Here is a 21,123-nt window from a genome sequence, read left to right on the forward strand (position 1 = left end):
AAAGGGCGCCTAATTAGTCCAGTAAGAATTAAGAAGAAAGAATTCTAATCCATCATAATTAATCTTGCAGTTTACATTCATGTACCATCAACAGCTTTACTGATGTCTCTTTTTTATTGTCTGTCTATGGGGAAAATCATTTTTTGTGCTGCTGGGGGATATTTTGCTGCAATGGAGTTTTTTCATCCAGATGTGAAAATCCCATTCATAAAAAGAATCAGGCTTTTTATTATGAGCTGTAACGTCTTAACCATCTTGAGGTAGACTTACTACAAGCTATGAGATTTTGAAGCGATGGTAAACGCTCCTGCAGAATCCACAAGTCTGCATGAAATCAACCTTGTTTTAACAAAAGCAAAATCAATCAATCAAAATCAAAATTACTTTATTTATCCCCAAGGGGAAATTCAGTTAGTCTGGTAGAATCTCTGGAAGAATTAGACAGTCTGATGGCTGTAGGAGCAAAGGATCTTTTGAATCTCTCCGTCCTGCAACAGAGAGAGAGGAGCCGTCCACTGCTGTTTTTTTGGTCCATAAAGGTTTTGTGTAGCGGATGATCCGGGTATTTCAGGATGGCCTCAAACATCTTGACAGTGTATCTCTTCACCACCTCCTCCAGTGTGTCCAACCTGCAGCATAAAACAACACACTACCACCACAGACTGATAAAACATCTGCAGCATCTTCCTACAGATGTCAAGAAATCTTAGCTTCCTTAAGAAAAAGAGGCATGTTTTATTAGTGATGTCATGGAAAAGTACTCCACTTCCCATAATCCTAAAGAATAAAAAACGACGCCTCTGATTGGTGAGTTAGTCTGCTTTACTGCCACCACTGAACTTTTTTTCTCTCAGTCGCCTCTCAGGGCTTCCACATCAACTAAACAAACACAACTTATCATTTAAAGGTGTTTTTTAATTTAATCATTCACTCATGTACAAAAACAATTTTATGTTCTCTGAAAAATAACAATGGCTGTTGGATTTCAAATGCATAATAATTCTCCTATGTACAATAGCATGTACTTAGATCTCATCCGTGTATTTTCATATGTACAAAGCATATACAGGCCAGTGCCATATAAAGGGAGATACTACAGACTTATTGCTTAACTAGATACGCTGGAAATTAGCTTATACACTCTCTACATTTAACTCCTTATACGTTATCTTATATGGCGAGCACTACTTCACATTCTATATGCAAACGAAAAAGAGTTAAGACGTTCATAAATTGTTGCACGAATGTTTAACACGGACAAAAATGAGTTGGTGATGTCACGTAAGAAGTATGGCTCAAAAATGCAACAGCATGAAGCTATAATACTTAACATAACACAGACTCACACACACACTTTGCTCTACGACAGTTTGTGGGTATCACTGTGCTTCATACAGTAGTTACATTTCTCAACATTGCATTAAAGGCCAGGCTGGATTAAATGTACTCCGTCATAAAGATACGTGTAACATATCACTTTGTTAATATCTACAGTGCGCCTGTAAGTGTGTGTGTGTGTGTGTGTGTGTGGGTGTGTGTGTGTGTGTGTGTGTGTGTGTTTGTGTGTGTGTGCTCTGTACAACAGCCAGTTTCTTCCCTTCACTCGGAGCTCATGGGTTGTTCCTTTTTCATGCTATAAACACGTTAAACACGCAATTAAATTTTCACATAGCAGAAAAATGTAGAGGCGGTTCAAGTGACAAGACTGACAAGAGTGCCCTTATCGAATGAGCCCCTATAAAGCCAAACAAGGCTACATGTGCAGTAAATTATACTCATGGTAATTACAATGTGCTTCACCGTTATTCTGAGCCCTGTACTAAGCTCGGTGGACCTTAGGAAGCTGCCTTTGAACAGTAGATCCCAGCTGATTTGAGGATTTCGAGGGCTGATATGGACACCATACTGTATTTGCTAGTAAAATAAAAATATGTGTTGTAAACAATAGAGTCTGGACAAACTAATTATACCACCGTTATTATTAAAACCACCATTTCCTCCATTATTACTGTAAATTTATTGCATATCAGCCGACATTTAACCCACACCAGTATATCTTCATATTATTAAGCATTCACTCTGGCCTTCTGATGTATAGTGCAGTGCTAGAGAATAGGTAGTCTGAGTCCATGCCATCATGTGCTCATTAGGATAATTTGCTTTGTTCTTGTGTGCTTTCTTGTATATTATGCTCCTTGTATTTTCCCCCTCAATAATTTTCCGTGTCTGTCTTTGTAATTGAAATCCAAGTCATGTGTACAAGATGCTATTTTGGCATTAGGACTTAAATCTGAGAATGGTGAGGAAAGTGTCATAAAGTCTCTCGAACACACACACACACACACACACACACACTTTAAAGATACAGCTGGTAATATTCTATTCCTCTCTTCCGACTTTATTGTCAACAGATCCTATGAAATAGTGTTGAATTGGAATTGTTGTAGAAACGTAATAGACTTGAAAACCTGAATTCACACAGAGCATCTGTCTTTTGTAAATGTGTATCCCACAGCTGCCAGGCTGGAAAGGGATCTTGAAAGAAGTTCAGATGAAGGAACATATAAACTTGGCAGGTGTCCTTAAAGACACAGTGTTATGTGTGTCTGGAGAGTCTCTTTCTGCCTCAGTCTGCTGGGAATCAAGAGTTTCTGATAACACTGGCTGCGAAATCAAAGGCTGCATTACAAAGGAAGCAGATAAGTAGTATAACTAATATAACATGATCATAATAAATAAGGTTAGAAACTGCAAATATGTTTCGCTGTTCCTCAACACTGGACCAATTTCATTTATTATCCCCATAATTATAAATAAAATAGCAAAGAAAATACCCAAATTCCCCTTTAAGGCTTTAAGCTGCACAGCTCCAGTTTCTAGTGCGGCATTATAACCAGATCAGGTTTGCTCACAGACTGATGGGAAAAGGCCAGTCATTATTATCTTGGCACTGCTGGACTAATTCTCAAATGAGTATTTGTTTGGAACCTCAGCTCATTTTCAAATTTTCAACGCTCACCTGGATTAACCAATCAGAGCAATGAAACGTGCAATGTAGCGTTGAGTGACGCATATGACATGAGTGATGGTATGACATTTTTTCGTAATTTATTATTTTTATTTACTTTTTTTCCCTCTAAATTCTGTTGTTTGACATTGTTATTATTTATTTAGTTTTGGCCTTACTGCATTTGTATTTCCCAATCAGATGATTCTGTCGTGTTTTTTTATTTTTATACCTTGTTTAATTTTTAAAAAAAGCAAACATCACCCTGTTCAGATACTTCAGTGAATAATGCTTCACAATAAAGATATTTGAAACACATTACTGGTGAACAGTACACTAAAATTAGTAGTTTTAAACACATTTGAGGAAAGTAAAAGTAACTATATCTTGATTCATATCTGATCAGTATTGCCTAGTTTGACATCCAGAGCACCTTATTCTATAAAACCCGCCTCATATTAGATAAATGCCTTTGATTGGTCCAGTGAGGGCAAGGTCGGGTGAAAGTCTGTCTAAATGAGAGAGTAATAAGATTCCTGTGGCAGAGCAAATAAAACATGAGTTTGCAGATTTGTCTGCATTCCAGCTAAATTATGCCTTCATCCAAACAACAATAGTTTGTTCTGCTGCCTCCATTATTCTGTGACCTGTAATATTAAACGCATTTACTGTTATCACCTAATCAACCAGGACCAAAGTCTTAAAGATTGCAACTTAAAAGATTTACGGCTTCAATAGGAATGAAAGAGCCGCAGAGAGGACAGAGACAGACAAACCTGTTTTTGGTCTTTTCATGGGATTTGATGACAGTAATAAAATATAGAATAAAACCAGATTTTCCTTTAAAATAAGCATTTGCACAGTTTGAAACACACTTATGAATGTCACATATACTCACTCGCTCACTCACGCTACACAACAACGTTAGAAACACGGTATCTAGGCTGGACTTGGAGGCGTGAGTGACCTCTACAAATGTAAGAAACGTCAACATTCATGAGGCGACATCATGGATCCCCTCCGGTCATTCTGATGGATCCTCAGTGTTGGCGGCGCCACCCTCTCCCTCAGGTTCTGATTGGTCCTTGTTCAGAGATGGACTCCCCCGTTCCAGCTCCGTGTCGTCCGGCTCGGGAGTGTGGGTGGGGGGGTCATAGTCACAGGCTAGCTCTGACTCCTCAGTGTGGGAGGGGCTGCAGTCAAAAGTAAACTCTGATTGGTCCTCGGTGAACGATGGGCTCTCCTGGAGCACCAGCTCCGACGACTGACTCGAGACGTCACCGGGGCTGGTTTCAAACTGCAAATTTGATTGGTCCGAGAAGTTGATGGGGATCTCTTTGTACGGGAGATCTGGCTGGTCCTCCACGTCCGGAGGGTTGGGTTCCCGTGGCAAAGAGAGCCCCCTGTGGCGGATGCACAGCTTGTGCAGTTCTGTGACCTCGGATACGTTTGTGGTGTTCCCACTGTCCCGGAAACTGGCCAACGGAGGGCGCACTTTTACACCAGTCACTGTCACTGAGCCCTCGATGGCCTTACGCAGCTGTTGATCCAGAGCCGCAGCCGGCAGGGAGAAAAGGAAGAAAGCAGTAAAAAAAAGAGGGAAGGAATAGAAAAAGAGAAAGGAAGAGGAGGTAAGCATTTATGACTGTCTACTAGAAAAAACTACTCCACTGAACTTGGAAAAATCATGCATTTCTTTCACTTGTCTTTTTAACAGCAGATTTTCTTCACATTAAATATATTCAACTGAAAAAATACATAATTAAATGTTAAAAAGAGAGAGAGAGAGATAACTTGATAAAAAAGTAGATAATATGTAAATATAAACATTAACTTGATAAATATTGTAAATGTTATAAATAAAAAGAAATTAGATAAAAAGAAACATATGAAGCTACTACTATTACTACTAATATTTTCAACATTTTGTTAGATTATATTCAATATATTCTTGTCAGTGAACTCAGTGAAAATGGTTGCAAGTGTCCCACTGTAAAGGGCAGTAGTGAACTGGATTAATAACACAAGACAAAACAAGAGCATCATTGTGAAACAGAATGCAAGACAATTATTGTTTTATCTTAAGTGTTTTGTTGTCATCAAAGTTATAAACCACAATCATCCTGAATTGCCCAGCCAGCCCTATAATATACAGGGGAAAAGACTCTCTATCAAAAACTTAAACAACTGAAGGAAACACATGCAAACCTCTTTGAGAGAGACCACTCCAACCAGACGTCCCATGCTGGTCACATAGGCGTGATCCAGACCCAGTAGAGAGAAGATAGTGTGGGTCTGTAGAGGAGGAGGAGGAGGAGAGATGGGTCATGGCCTGGATTCAAACTCAGAGGGGTTAATTTGCATTTTGGATCAGGGTTATGGAAATTATTATACCAGGATCACACCATGTGATATGCCTTTTGAGACACTCATTATGTTAGACTATGCAATGCAACACTCATATATTCTTCCGTGAGACATCAACCAGTCATAGCTGGAAACATTTTACATCTTGTTGTGAGGCACAGAGGTAATAAGAAAAAAATTACATTACATAAAAATGTATGTAATCTAACTGGTTTAAGAATGAAAGGGAGACCATTCAAGGTCACTTCTAGGTTCAGGGTGAGTGTGTGTAGCATGCAAGAATAAAAATAAATTGTAAGGAAGAGATTAAAAAACACAATAGAAGATCACAAAGCTTCTCATAGGAACAAATGGTTCCAGTTGCCTCACACATACACAGAGCTACTGTGTGTGGAAACAAGGTGTTAAGAATTATAGAATAATTAAGTTCCATTAACTTCTGTTCACTGTTTACATTATTCAACAGTATGTTTAGCTGTGACACCAGAGGCCATAAGTGGTGAACTCAAAATGAAATTACACTTTGCAGCATCAAATTTGTGTAATTTGTCTATTTGTAACATCACTCGGTGAGGTAACTGCCAAGTATATTGTCTAAAACTAAAAGTTATCTCGTTTTCTGGGCATTTATTATTAAATATTCATATGAGGAAGAAAATTGCCTCCTATCGTAAAAAGATCAGTGTCGTTTATGGCTTTTCGATGATATCACACCTTATGCAGAGATGTTTGCTCCACCAGCTGGAAGGGAGCGGGATCAATCTTGCAGTTCTTGAAATCCACCGGCTCGTCGAGCTGCTGCTCCTCCCACTCCCCGATCTGCAACGAGAAGGAGGACAAGACGCTTCAAGAAACTTCCATACTTTGAGTAAACTAATTTCTGTATATTTTCTGTTAGTCTCACTTCTGAAGGAGTCATGCCGTCTTCCACTTCAGTAGAGTCCTAAGAGAAAAAAATACAGTGAGACAACCAATGTCCCTGCTCATGCAAACACACAAGTTTATTAAACATATTTACACCATTGTGTACACTTCTTAGTGTACCAACACATACACAGAACAAAGAGAGCAATCTAAAGGGGATGGTCTGTTTGTTGGGGTCAGTGTAGTATGTAAAATACAACCCCAACTCCAAAGAAGTTGGGTCGGTGTCTAAAACAAATCAGAATGAAATTAAACAGAATGCGACAATTAGCTAATTTTGACATTTATTCAATTGAAAACTTTTAAAAAAATAATAATTTAATGTTGAAACCAGGTTCAAACTGATAAACTTTAGTTTTTTTGTTAATATACACTGAATTTGATTAATTCCTTTTTCATTTTTGTTTTACACAGCGTCCCAAATGTTTTGTTATCAGGTTTTGTACAGAGCTGTAACCTGATGAATCACTTGTTTCGAGAGTTTCTGAGGTAAAGGTGAGCAAACGGTCTGGTTTACGGGTCAAACAGTGAACCCAGTACCCAGAAAACTATAATAAAAACACCAATAACATTAAAATAAACACAAAACAAATTCTCCAAAACACATGATGACACCACCACACACAGACTGAGCATGAGAAACAGTTCAGAGTGAAAGCTGATGAAACATTTAGTTTAACACTGAAACCACTTTTAAAGAATTACCCCATCTCTCACTCATACACTTTCTCTCGCTCTCTCTGCAAAGCCGCACTGATGCTTTGACTGGTGCACCACAAATATTTTGGTCCAGCTCTCACTACGTGCGTGTCGCAAGGCAACGGTTACTAAGCAACAGTCTCTAGGCGGCAGACAATCTTACCGCCATGGAGATCCTCACACGTTTGGGCTTGGGCTTTCTTTTTTCAGGAGGAGCCGGCCCAGCCGGGCTCTTCCAACCGGGGAGAGAAGGTATCAACACAGCACAACGTTAGTCAGTTTTACCGCCTTACACTGTGTCACGGCAACATTGGATCCCAGTTCGACTTCTGCCGGGAGAAGTCTCTGAGACGTGAGCACAATGTCGCTGAGAGGGTATAATTACGACACCACAGATGAAGGTGAGGGCACAAAATCTGCACATGGAACCCAATGTTAGCACAACATTGGATGATAGAAACACTGCCAGATAAAAGGATTTTAAGCACCTTACATTTTACTATTTACTAGTTTCCAAAATGTTCCATTAAAGGTTCTACAAAGAGTCTGTAGCTGGATATGAAACAGTCTGAATTTAATGCTAATAAGCAAATCAGACCATCAGCGAGAAGATATATCTATATACTTATTCTTAATACCTGTGTCCGGGTCTTGATTCCTCAAGAAATCAGACGAAACCGTTTGCAGCAGCCTATATTTACATTTTCCCAGGCAAAATTTGGGTGTAATTAGTATTCTAACTAGTATTAGTTAAAAGAAAGCAGGAGAAGAATTTTATTGATGGCGTTACATTTTGTGGTTGTGGAAGCAAAGAGCAAAAGGATAGAATTGTCTGAAGAACAAAACAAAACAAAAACTAAAAAGGGACAGTGTGAAAAATGAGTCAACCTTGGTCGGTCATTCAACAGATGGAGAGAATTGTTTGATTTGAAAAGATTGACAACCAATCCTGAATTGACCCTCTTCCTCTTCGACAGGTATGAAATATGTCTATGTAATTATGAAACACTTTGCATGGTTTTACATCAATGGATGAATTCACAATGAGGGCTTGAACAAAATTGACACGGTTTTACCATCGTCATATCAAAGTTATTAACTTTAAATAGCCAAAAGTACATACATCAATATGCATCTTGTTAACACCTGTGTTTAAAAAAGTAAAATGGTATTAAAAAAATAAGCTGTGCCTTTCTTTCACTCTCTTCCAAAACAAATGCACGACTCAGATCTTTACCACACTAGAAAGTGCTGCTTGTGGAAACACTACCACCTTTTTCCACTGGGGGCGCCAAAATACAGTCATCTCAATAAAAATCTTCTCCTACTTCCTTTTAACTGGCTAACATACTACTCACAGCCAAACTTTGCGTGGCTCTTACGGTCTGCATGCTGTAAATGGTTCCACCTGATTTATTGGGGAATCTGGTAGAAATAGCCAGTCTTCTTGCTGATGGTCATGTTTGTTCATGTAGGTCATACAGAGGCATCAGTATTAAAATAAGACTGTTTCATAACCAGTTAAAAACGACTTGTCATTGTTTTGAAGTGTAACCGAAAAATGCTAACATGTAGGATGTTCAAAAAGCGTTTGACTGGCAGTGAGAGTGTTGTGTAGTGAGGGGGCAATGACTCAGAAGTTTTTTAAACAAAACTCCACAGCATGAAATCTCACAGGAAACCCCTGCTGCCTGTGGATGGATCCTGCCTGTCAGCAGTAGGAGGAGAAGGAGGAGGAGGAGGAGGTGGACGCCATATGCGTGGACTCAGAGAGAGCACAGACACCCACGTATACGATACATGTCACATTCATACAGTACACTTGCACCCACACTTGTAATGTATCCGTCTGTCTTTCTTACCTCCAGCAGCTCCTTCTCTTGGTCTGCACAGGAGAGGGTCTGAGAGCCTCGGGGAGAAAAACGAAAATCTGTTTTTATTCTACTGGGATTTGAAATATTTTTAATTTTTGTATCCCACATCAGTGATCCTGTGTGTGTGTATATATATATATATGTGTGTGTGTGTGTGTGTGTGTGTGTGTTTACAGCACTGTAAAGTACATACTATTTGGCGTCTCTGTGTCGCTGATGGCGGACACAGTTTTCAATGCAGATTTCAGAGGAAGCTGAACATTGGAAACCACCGGGCTGAAGGAGGAAGACTCCTCTGTGGAGATCTACATGGAAAATATATTAACAGAGGAAGCCAGACACAAGCACACGTGCACACACGAACACAAACACACACATGGCCACAGAAAATACAAGACAAATACGAGCACATGCACATAAACAAACAGGACAGCACAGGTAAGGGCACAGACGACAGAGACACAGAAGACATGTGTTAATTAAATTGAAAAATAAAGCACGTTTATAGAGTTAACAGCACGCACTTACCACGGCAGTTCCATCTGTGCCTTTACCTACTGCTACATGCTTCACACATGCTGTGTCTGATCCACTTTTAGTCTACCGCTACAACCCAGCCCAGCCCTGGCGCCCCCGGACGCCTCACACCTGTTGGGTGCTCACCAGGAAGCGGACCGCTTGGCGAGCGCTGGTGTTGGTCGAGTCGTTGATGTGGGTGTGGGAGCAGGGGGAGCTGGGCGTGCTGTCACTGGTGAGGCTGGGCAGGTGGTCGTGGGTGCCGTTGTCCTGGGCCAGTAGGCGGAGGTACTCCAGCCTCCGCTGGCGGCCCAGCTGGAGAGAGAGCAGCGACTGGAGCTGCAGCCGCTCAATGGAGCCCAGTAGGATCATGGAGTCTGAAGGGAGGAAAAGGTGACACGAAATTTGTAAGAGAATGAGATTAAAGTGGAACATAAAAGTTCCAGTAAATCGCTTAGAGTAAACCTAAAGCAGTCTAATACAACAGACCCGCAGTAGATCCTACCTTTAACGAAGGTTATAACATTTAGATTTTGTTTGAACTGTTTTAAAGAGGTGATGATTCAACTTCTTCTGTTCTGCTGAAAGTGTATTGTGTCATAGCAAAAGGTTTTTCTAATCATGGATGTAAAAAACTGGCCCCAACATCTTTCCTACATTGGAGCAAGAAACTTATTTTGCTGTTTTGCATCTTGCTCTGTCATTTTGTGTCTTTGTGGTATTTTTTTTGTCTCTTTGTCTCTTTGTCTCTTTATTTGTTTTGTGTGTCTCTTTGATCATTTTTGTCTCATTGTAGTCATTTTGTGCCCCTGTTTGGTCATGTTCTGTCTCTTTGTACTCATTTTGTGTCTCTTGTCATTTTCTTCTCGTTGTAGTCATTTTGTATGTCTGTGTGGTGCATTTATGTTTATTTCATTTCACATTTCTTAGTCAGTTAGTTCTTTTTTGTTTTTGTGTGACTTTGGTGAATTCAAACTAACCCTGATTAGTTGGATCAGTTATTTTTAGTTTCTAAATCATAATTTTACAATACAATTTTATATAAAGAGCTTGTGTTTTTCATAACATTTGAAAAGTCTGTTTTGTTTTGGCTTTAATTTGTTAAAAAAAGAAGAAGATTTAAATAGATTGTGGATAAAAAATGTTTCCATTGATATTATATTGATAAAGTATCATAATTTGATTTTTATACTCAGGTAATATATCAGCACTGCAATTGAAATTTGACAGGATTGCTGTACTAGTATGGAGTCGAACCTGAGACTTCTGCAGATAAACTTTGTTTGCCATGCACTTACCCCTGGACTCAACCAGGGCCAGTGTTTTGAGCTGACCAGTCAACAGCATCTCCTGAAGGTCGCGATAGCAAGAGTTTAGCGTGATGAAGCGCACATCCCTGACCATGATGTCCTCCACGCGGATATTATACTTCCTGAAACATGGAGGAGCGGAGGAAGTGGTGAGAAGCGAGAGCAGGGAGATGTGGGAACAGGAGAGGGAGAGAGGAGATACAAAACAAATGAGGGCCCAGAATCATGTGAAAAAAACCACCTGCTGTCCTGAGGATTCACTGAAAACAAACAAAGACTCACTCGTGGTGTCCCATGCCCAATTCAGGCAGGTAAGGGAGCTTCTTGATGCGGATGATGGAGTCGTACAGTGATGGTTGGAGTGCCTGAGCCACAGCATTAGCCAGGATCACAGCGATCATCACAGGCAGGATGTGGGAGATCTGACCAGTCAGCTCGAACACTATGACTGCAGTGGATACAGTGTGGGTGACTGCTCCAGACAACGCTGCAGCACCTATGTAGGAGGGAATTAAAGAAAAATCTGTTTAGTCTCTTTAAAAGCCATTCACATACAGCTAATAGAGGATTTAGTTTGTGGTTCGGCATTGAACAGGAATTAAAAATAAGACTGTTTTAATAAGCGATGTTAAAAGTGCAAACTATCTGTGTGTTATTTATCAGAGAAGCAAGTCCAGACCACATTTTCTGCAGGATATCATTATAATACATTTATAATGACATTTAACATTTAGCACCTTAATGTAACACTAACCAGTGAGTCACGGCCATGGGAATTTTTGTATGCAACATATTTCTATTTAACTTCGGTGCAGAAATGTAGTGTTTAATTTAAGTGGAATCGGTTTTCATCAGTCACATTTTAAAAGCTGAAATGAACCTAAAAAGCAGCAGACTGCAGCTTTGTACCAGGGTTCACACTGGAGCAGTGGTGGGAAAAATACTTAAAAATAAAATTTAAAATACTTTGTTCCAATAAACGTACATATACCACACTGTAAAAATACTCCACTACAAGGTAAAATCCTGCATTCAAAACACTACTGAAGTAAAAATCTGTAGGTATTTTCAGCAAAATGTAATGAAAGTATGAAAAGCAAAAGTATTGACTGTGCAATAAAATGTTCTCCATCAGTGTTTTGACTACGACATCAGCATCAAATTCAGAATGAGAGTATCAATTTGAGCATAAAACATACTGTCTATTACATGTATTCAATTAAAAACTGTACAACGTATCTGTAAGTTATTGCATTGTCTTTTATTAACGTTTCAGACAACATCCCACCTTTTCACTGGGTTGGAATACATGATGTTTTTGGATTAATTTTGCTGCATTAAGTGTTTGTAGCATTTTACTTCTGTAGTTGTGTTAATTCTAACTGCTATACTGTTAGGTAGTTTAATTTACAAAAATGCATCATATATATCATAAATGTCATATAGTTGATGCATTGCTATCCTGTGAGAACCATGCATCTTCAAAAAGTCAGAAAAACAGCCTGTTTTCAGTTTTGTGATGATGTATTTTCCCTCGGAAGGTTTTTAAAGAGTTTATTTTGCTGCACAGGAAGGTAATACAAAACTGTAACCTGCAAAGCAACAGAATCTGCCAGACAAATAGTAGTAGTGGAGTGGAGTAAATAGTACAATCATTTCCTTGAATAGAAGTATAAAGCTGCATAAAATGATAATACTCATCATATTATAATAGATATACAATAAGTATCTCAAATTTGTACTTAAGTGCAGAACTAAATTAATTGTACTCAGCTCAACCACTGCACAGGAGAGAAGAGAAGCAGCCTGAAAAATAGCTAATAAGGCAAATCAGATACAAGATGGAGAATTAAAACTCACCAACTACAGCATAACCACCAGGAACTATGGGATACACGCTGCCGTCAGCATGTATGCCATCAGGAAACATGGCTGCCATGATCTCACCAACAAGTCTTCCAAATGCTGCACCTGTCCGTCACACACAGATAGAAGTAATTTATTTGTTATTTATTTAAAGTATTTGGGCGGGATCTTAGCATTGCAGTAGAAACATTTATTTACCAATAAGAAATACTGGCATGAAGGCCCCACATGGAACAGGCATGGTTGTAGCAACGGCAGACATCCAGAACTGAGACAGAAACACAAGCGAATCATAAAAATTCCTCAAATGCTACATTTTCAAGACATACTGCGTGGACGGCCTACCTTCATGATGATAAAGAGGATGAGCGTGATGAAGACGTTGACCTGCGGGTGTTTCCAGGCGTGGTGGTGGCTGATGTAGTCAAACTCCTCCGCCACGCCCTGACGGCACCACGTGCGGTTGTCGAACAGGGCGACCAGAGACTCGTGCTGCGTCAGCTAGCGAGTTGACATGAAAGAGAAAAGTTACCTGAATGCCTGTTTCTTAATCCACCATGTGTGTTTTAATCGATTTATTGTTGGATAGTTTGTTTTCAATAAATCCCCTAATGACAGCATTGATGATAGTGAGTGTATTAATCTGGTGAAGTAAAGTATATTGAATGGAATTTTAATCTTTTTTTGTAATTTGTGCACTACAAATATACTATAATTTTGGGTGTTATTGACTTTTAAATAATTAAATAAAATGATCAGATCATTTCGTCCACTTTACAAAACAAGCTAGAAGCAAGTGTAACTTTCTTTATGCTGGTTCAGCAACTTATTCTGTGACTGTCTGAAAACTGCACAGGACAAATAAAAGTTACTCTTTCATCTCACTAGCTGATGTGTTTTTTTCTTGTCTGACAGTCTGAAAGGCTTGTTATGCAGGACAGTTGTGCAATGCGGCAGATGCAACACCAGCACAAACACTGAGTGCTCGAACTACATTTCACTTTGTTGTGTCAATTGTCAGACGCTTTCAGTAGTGGTACAATGTGTCTGCAGCCATATAATCTAAACCAGAGGCTTTGAGAGTTTTAAAAAAAAATAATTCTGTAGTGTTGCATCAAGAAAGATTTGTGTTTAGCATCTCTGAACATTAATTAAATGAGAATATGATACCAAGACGATGACAACAAACATTTTCTGTTGATTGTATTTATTCAAAAGATATAGAAAAGACAAAATATTGGATTTGGGTTATATCAGCGCCTGTTGGTTTGTCATGCTCTCAGCACTTCAATTGTGTTTTTGCATCAAGTCAGGGATTTCTTTTAAAGAAATGTGGGGAAAAACAGAGCTTTTTATTTACACCCCAACTTTTTTGGAATCTGGGTTGTTTTTGGATAAATATCACTGCTGTATTAATGTGTTTGTTGCATTTTTTTTTCTATAGTGGTGTTATTAACTTCTTTATATACAGATGGGTAGCTTCATCTACAAAAATGCATCCTATTCTATAAAATCACCATATGTTTGCCACATTGCTATCCTATATCTCCAAAAAGTAAAAAAAAAAAAAAAAAACAGGACAGGAAGGTAATACAAAACCGTAATCTGTGAAATGTCACTCCAGCAGTTATTTAAAATGACCTGTTTACATGTGGACAAAGTGTTAATCAAACTAATGAGTGCATGTTATCGTTTCCATCCTCTATGTAACCTATAATACAGTGGCATCTAAATATATCATACACTTCTATGGGCCCGGGCCTGGAGCCCTGCAGCCAGAAACTATTGAGATTTTGCTTTGTCTTCGTAATAATCCATATCAGCAAACATGGATTTTGAAATTTTTGGATTTTTTGAAAAAATAAAAGGAGCACAAATGACCCACAACCAACTCTCACTTCGTTTAAAATTACCATCAATCCTCTAACAACAATCAAGGCCGCCTTTCATGCTGTCATTACAGTGTGAAAGAATTTTCTCACCTGTCCGGCCATGAACTGCCCGAAGCCCGGAGGAAACGTAAGAGTGGAGACCAGCAGGGTGACAAGTGCGGGATACACCAGACGCCTGACAGGAAGAGAGGGACTGCGGGGTCATTAATGGGTGCGCTTGTCAGACTGCATGTGCATGTTTGATTGCTGGGTGATGAGGATGGAAGGATCTATAAATAGCTTCCTCTGATGTGCGAAACTGACCTAATTCATACAAGGACTTTACCTACATTTCCCAATATCACATTCAAACTGTGACACCGAGCCAATTTTAAACACACGTTTAGGGGCACATGAGCAGGATTTTGATCCTTCTTCAGTTTAACTACAGTTTAACTGGTGAAAATGTGGCTTTTTCCAATTAATTTGAATATTTATTGGGATTTTAAAGAAATAAGAGAATATTTTGGGAAATATGCATATTCGTTTTCTTTCATGAGAAGCTTGTTAGCCCTTAGCTTATCATAAAGGCTGCAAAGAGAGGGAAACAGCTAGCCTGGCTCTGTTTAAAGGGAACTAAAGAAACAGAATAACTGACTTCTCCATCTACATTTCGAATTTTCCAAAATTACGATCTACAAAAGTGTAAATGTCGTGAAGGAATCAGATACTCACTTCCTCAGCAGGAACTTGTTAATAGTCTTCTGCTTTCTCATGCACTCTACAATAAGCCGGTTCAGGTAGACAAACAGAGCGCCACCGAAACCGCAGGCAAGCCTACAGACAGACATACAGACAGACAGACAAAGACACACCTGTTTGGTCTGCTGAAGGTGAAACAGAAAAACAAAACCAGATAAAGCGAAAAAACCTATCACACTGTAACTGAAATAGTTTCACTGCGCCTGGTTGAGTCGATTTTCTGTGGCTCTTTCACAGAGAGCCAACATAATGTAAATTTCTTGTTTCTCTCTATGAAAATATTCTGGCATCAAACTAATCTAATTTGGCATGTGATGATGTGGATACAGCCTCTACTTGTAATCAGCAGAGTAAAAAGTTAATTTCATGCCCCGTTCATCGAATACAAATCAACCTTCAGACTCTCAGCAGGAATGTGAATGTGACCGGGAGGAGACAACAGAGGGAGGCTCAGATCTCTTCAGTATACTCAGGCGCCAAACTGCTGTGGGAGCAAGACTCAGTTTATTGTGGCGTCAGTCCAGAGACACACACTCACCCGAGGATGGCGAACGCCGGCAGCTCCTGAAGGTCAAACGGGAAGTCAAGACGGAACCGGGTCTTAAAGAGAGCAGTGATGGTTTCTGGGGAAAAAGAGGATTGTTGGCACTGTGTAAACTGTACAGCAATATGAATAAATATTTTTTAAGATGTACACTGCTGATTACACTGCCTTTAAATTAGTCAATGGACAGAAAGTTAATTGATAACTATTTTGACCATTCAATTTTTTATACATAATGTCTTTCTTCTGTTTTATATCACATTAAAAATAATTTCTTTGGGTTTTGGAGTGACCATACAAGACATGTAATAACATCACATTTGATTTTGAGAGACTGGGATGGACAATTATTACCATTTTTCTGACATTTTTTTGCTCAAAGGATTCATCAAGTTAATGAAAATAATTACATAACAGCCCTTAAATTAAGTATACAATTTATTTAAATATCTGCGTACAAATACAGAATCACATCACTGTGTGATATGAATTCTGCACATGGGGGTTTCAAATGATGAAACTGTTAAGGTGAATAGTTAATGATGAATTCAGTGATGTTGTGAGACGAAAATCGCTGTATCTGAGAACTTTATAAATAGCTAGACTTTATAATATCATGTCTGTTCCATGCATATTGTGTAGAGTTTTAAAACAAAATCCTTTTGTTCATTAACGAGTAGAACAATATTCAAAATGACCTTACCAACTTAGCTTGAAAAGATTCTCTTGAACCCAAAGATTTACTTCAAAAAATGTATTTCAGAAACACATTTGTTTGATTGTTTTGTTGCTGTTTTGTGTAAGGGACAAAACTAAGGAAGGACATTGAACATGTTATTGTTCAATGAAGTCCCTCGCTCTAATCGAGCAGGTGTTTTGAATGGCCACATGCTTCAAACAGGCACGCCCCCTGACAACACTGAAGCAGTAATACCAGGACGACCTAGCGAACGAACGAACGAACGAACGAACGAACGAACGAACGAACGAACGAACGAACGAACGAACGAACGAACGAACGAACGAACGCAGGCGGGTCAGACTGGCATGAATCACAGACGGGAGAAACACCTCCGGGGCCAAGCAATGAAGCTTTATAAGGAAATGCCTTGCTTGGCCCCTGAAGTTTTGGGAATTTTTGTTTACTAATTCGGTTTTAATTAGTTAGGGTTTCTTTTGAAAATGCCTAATTTTCGTTTAGTTTTGACTCACATAGTCGTGTAGACATCCCAGTCTCTATTGTGTATAAAAATCTCAAGAAATAGCCCCTAACTTTTTGGGGGGATTACACACGGTCGTCTATAAAGTTGTAATAATTTAGTTTTGAGATGCTATCCTCTGTTCATTGTGGTTTCATTTTCATTGTGATACACTTGGAATAGATTGATTAATAACGTTTTGAGAAGATATACACTTTATCTGTAAAGAATAAATCCCATTGTCACAATCATTTCATGGAAAAAGGTAAAAAAAAATTATGTCATGCCAACTTTATGAGTGTCAGTGTATTTATTATCAATAAGAACCACAAAACACATAGCAAGTCACAAATATAGATATATAACCCCCAGGGGACACGGGGGGAAAAAAAAGATGGGTGAAAGAAAAAAAAAAAGGACGGACTTTTGCGAGATCCCGAGATACTTTTGCGAGATCCCGAGATAGTTTTGCGAGATCCCGAGATACTTTTGCGAGATCCCGAGATACTGACGAAAGAAGAGGAGCAATGGAGGAGCGATATTCGCCTATTTTCCGGCGTTCTAACTGGAATAGCGTCACGAAAACCGCACCAATTTCCCCCAGGATGGTTTTATTTTGTACAGAAAACTAAGACTGACATTTCACAGGCTTGATCAACTCCCCAAAATCAGCGAGACTGGCGAAAGATTAAAGTAACCGGGCCGAATATACGTCCTAGTGCCCAACGGCAGCCAGAGTGCTTAGGGACCGTGGCAAAAGTGCAACGTCTTTCTTTTCTATTTTTAATAACTCACTGGAAATTCATCTAATAAACACCAAACGACTTCTGATGTGTTCATGAACTCACTGTGGACTTCCCACACCCTTTATTTTCAATACACACCTTTTCAATTCCTTTTATTCAGTGTGTACAATATTTAAGCCTTTTATTTTGTAATAGCTCTCGTTTTTATAGATATCAACACTAAACCACTTCTGATGTGTTCATGAATTCATTGTGGATTTCCCACAACCCTTTATTGTCATTAAAAACTCTTTCAATTTTTTAAAAAGGCATAAGTAATCAGTATATATAATTATTTCATATCTTAGGCTTTTATTTTGTAATAGCTCACTTGATTTTATAGATATCAACACTAAACCACTTCTGATGTGTCATATCTCGGGATCTCGCAAAAGTATCTCAGGATCTCGCAAAAGTCCGTCCTTTTTTTTTTTTCACCCATCATTTTTTTTTTCACCCATCATTTTTTTTTTTTTCACCCATCATTTTTTTTTTCACCCATCATTTTTTTTTTTAACCCATCATTTTTTTTTTCACCCATCATTTTTTTTTTTTTTCACCCATCATTTTTTTTTTTTTTCCCCCAGTGTCCCCTGGGGGGCTCCGTATAATAAGGACTCCAATGAACCAAAATGTAATTTATTGATTTTCCCTCACCTTCCTCCTGGTTCCACACTGCCAGCACCCTGAATATGAAGGCACTGAAGGTGGCAGCAAAGAAGCCCCTCCAGTAGTTCCTCACAGCAAAAAACGTTGAAGTGACCTCAATACTGAACAGCACCCCTGCACCACACAAACAAACACACGTGAAAGGCATTCAGACACATTTATTCAAGAAGCTGACTTCATTTTAGGACAGTGGAGGAGGAGGTGCTCCATCCTTTTCACAGTCAATGATTTAAATCAGATTTAGAAAATGGATCATCAGAATTTTTCTTTTTGCACTTTTGTAAACATTTCAAGAACACAGATCACCAATTTAGTTTGTCATCTTTATTTATTGACATAAGTATGTTGACCTGACAGTGGCTCTAAACGAGAGGTCACAGGGGTCACCTAATACAATAGGAAACATCCTCTGACGTGAATATATATGATAATTTTTATGCAGCTAAAAGTTGCTGAGATACAGTACTCTGAGTCAGAGAGTTAGACAGACGAAATGACCAAGATTGGCAACCGCACTCCAGCTAGCGAGGTACGTATATGCCTCATCTAATTAGCTACCGCAATTATCTCCCATAATTAGATAGCATTCAATCAGTGGTTGCAGCCATGTTGTCTTACCTCCAATAGGGGCAGCGAAGCAGCAGCCCACACCCACTGCACAGGCGGCCGACAGCATCTCTGTGTTCCTCAGTTCGTTCTGTCCAACAAGAGTCAGATATACACACACAGGTAGACACACACACACAAACACACACAAAGCCATGCATTCAGGCAAATACACACATTCAAACCCCAACAAGTGTACATGAACGTGCCACAAACACACAACAAATGCATTTCTAATGAAAAAAACAAATTCGCCAGCTGTTTACAAATGCAACAGTTTCTCTGTGAAGCTGCTGCCGTATCTTTTCACATTCATTCATTCATTGTGATTACATATATGAGTGGTGGGATGTGGGAGGCCATGATTGAAAACCCAGGATTGAGTGTTGAAATCATGAGATGTTTGTATAGAAGCAAAGATGGCACAGATCGATGCCTCGCTGTGACGGTTCACTGAACAGAATCAGACAAATGGAAAAGCATCAATCTATCTCTGCTTCTAAAATGGACAGCATGGATTATTAATGTTGATGGAATTGGCAATAAAGAAACTATCTCGCTCGTGATTTCATACCTTGCTTCCCTCAAAGGGCTCTTCCTTTAGCAGTGAAAGTAGAAAAAACAGACAAAGATATGTGTGAGTGCGATCTGTGTGGAGGTGGAGGTTACCTTTTTCTTTTTGCTCCTGGAAGACATCCAACTTATTATCCAAAACACACAAAATCAAACAAGTGGCGAATGAGCTTCAGCAAACACACTCTCCATTCAGCAGTGAACTGAATTAACATTTTCCCGGACTGATAATATTTAAAGACTCAGTCGACCCCTGGACTATTTCAGTCTTTCTAACTGTGCTGACATGAGTTTTTCTTCCTCCTCATCACTGCAGTCTATCTTCCTCCATACTGATGGTGACGCTGGTGCTGGTGCACGGAGGACACTGTCCACTGCAGAAATAGACAGAAGCCCAGGGTGTGGTCTCACATGAGTGGAGGTGAGAGTGCGTCCTGGGGGAACGGCAGAAAGTCAAGTAAAACATCAAAAAGTGGGGATTTTTAACTGTGTTTGTGTGTGTTTTTCTTCCTCTTATATTTAATGTTGTTAATGGCCGGTTAATGTTGCCCCAACCTCAGCTTTACAATAAGTGGAAGTAAAGGGAAAAATCCACTCAACAATACTTTAAATATGTTTTTTTAATTAAAAAAATAAAACTATAATTAAACATACTACAAAGAGTGTTTCATTGGTTATGAAACAGTTTAATACTGATGCCTCTATATGACATAAATAACCAAAACAAGCAAGAAAATTGGCCATTTCTATACAGTTAATTTTGTTTGATTCCCCACAAAATCGGGTGAAATTATTTACAGTATGCAGACTGGTAGCGTCTTTGTTTACATTTTTCAGTCAAAGTTTGGCAGTGAGTCATGCGTTAGCCAGTTGGGAGAAGGAGGAATTTTTTTTTAAGACACTTTAACAATTGCTGTTATATTTTGTGTTAATGGCTGATACTAGGGTAGGATTGGCAGAGAGAAGAAATTAAATAATTGACAAAAGTACAAAAAAAGCTAAAAAAGTGACAGAGTATAGCCAAGTCTTTCACACAAGGCAGTGGTGCTCATGGAAACACTACTGCTTTTGTCCACAGGGGGCGCAAAATCAACACAAAATGAAAGTTTGTAGTAGCTCCTTTAATTTATCATTAGTAAACAAAAGTTCCTCCAGGTCAACGGAAAGAATTCCATTATTTTTGGGAACATAAATGGAGCCGCGGTGGCCTAAAGATTTGAAGAGCGTGCTTGTGACGTGATGGTCCCTGATTAGATCCCCAAAAGGTAGCCCTTGTCTCTTTGCTGCTTTACGCTTGCAGTGTCAGCTTCCATGCGTGTAAATAGGGCGGTTCTATAAAAGACAGCTGTAGTCATAATAAAACTAAATGGAAAAGATGCATTTAGGTGATCATGTTACTGCTATAATCCCTGTTCGATTACACATGGAAAGCTTTGTCACATAATTTCCCTCTGTGTGTGTTTGTTCCTGACTAACTACAGGTGCACAATTCAAGCTAAAAACCTGTTAATTTGGGGTGACTTATCTAATTTTGGACAAAAGCTGTGTCCC

The 21,123-nt window shown here is 39.0% G+C and overlaps 1 protein-coding gene across 2 annotated transcripts in view; it reads right to left on the reverse strand.

Moving 5' to 3' along the window:
* Positions 1–894: 894 nt before the first annotated feature.
* The window catches only part of clcn2a (chloride channel, voltage-sensitive 2a), a 44,111-nt gene continuing 23,882 nt past the window's right edge, over positions 895–21,123 (reverse strand). For both annotated transcript variants that reach the window (XM_059343809.1, XM_059343811.1), the window contains 19 exons: positions 19,574–19,597; positions 19,012–19,090; positions 18,382–18,507; positions 15,735–15,819; positions 15,170–15,271; positions 14,546–14,648; positions 12,909–13,064; positions 12,762–12,831; positions 12,558–12,668; positions 10,980–11,193; positions 10,686–10,819; positions 9,520–9,764; positions 9,065–9,176; positions 8,860–8,906; positions 7,161–7,229; positions 6,279–6,317; positions 6,089–6,193; positions 5,216–5,302; positions 895–4,547 (listed from right to left, as the gene is read on the reverse strand). In XM_059343809.1, the coding sequence (XP_059199792.1) occupies positions 4,032–4,547; positions 5,216–5,302; positions 6,089–6,193; positions 6,279–6,317; positions 7,161–7,229; positions 8,860–8,906; positions 9,065–9,176; positions 9,520–9,764; positions 10,686–10,819; positions 10,980–11,193; positions 12,558–12,668; positions 12,762–12,831; positions 12,909–13,064; positions 14,546–14,648; positions 15,170–15,271; positions 15,735–15,819; positions 18,382–18,507; positions 19,012–19,090; positions 19,574–19,597 (2,424 nt within the window). In that variant the 3' untranslated portion in view covers positions 895–4,031. The remainder of the gene's footprint in view (positions 4,548–5,215; positions 5,303–6,088; positions 6,194–6,278; positions 6,318–7,160; positions 7,230–8,859; positions 8,907–9,064; positions 9,177–9,519; positions 9,765–10,685; positions 10,820–10,979; positions 11,194–12,557; positions 12,669–12,761; positions 12,832–12,908; positions 13,065–14,545; positions 14,649–15,169; positions 15,272–15,734; positions 15,820–18,381; positions 18,508–19,011; positions 19,091–19,573; positions 19,598–21,123) is intronic.

This window comes from Centropristis striata, chromosome 11 (genome assembly GCF_030273125.1).
Source record: "Centropristis striata isolate RG_2023a ecotype Rhode Island chromosome 11, C.striata_1.0, whole genome shotgun sequence".
NCBI lineage: Eukaryota > Metazoa > Chordata > Actinopteri > Perciformes > Serranidae > Centropristis > Centropristis striata.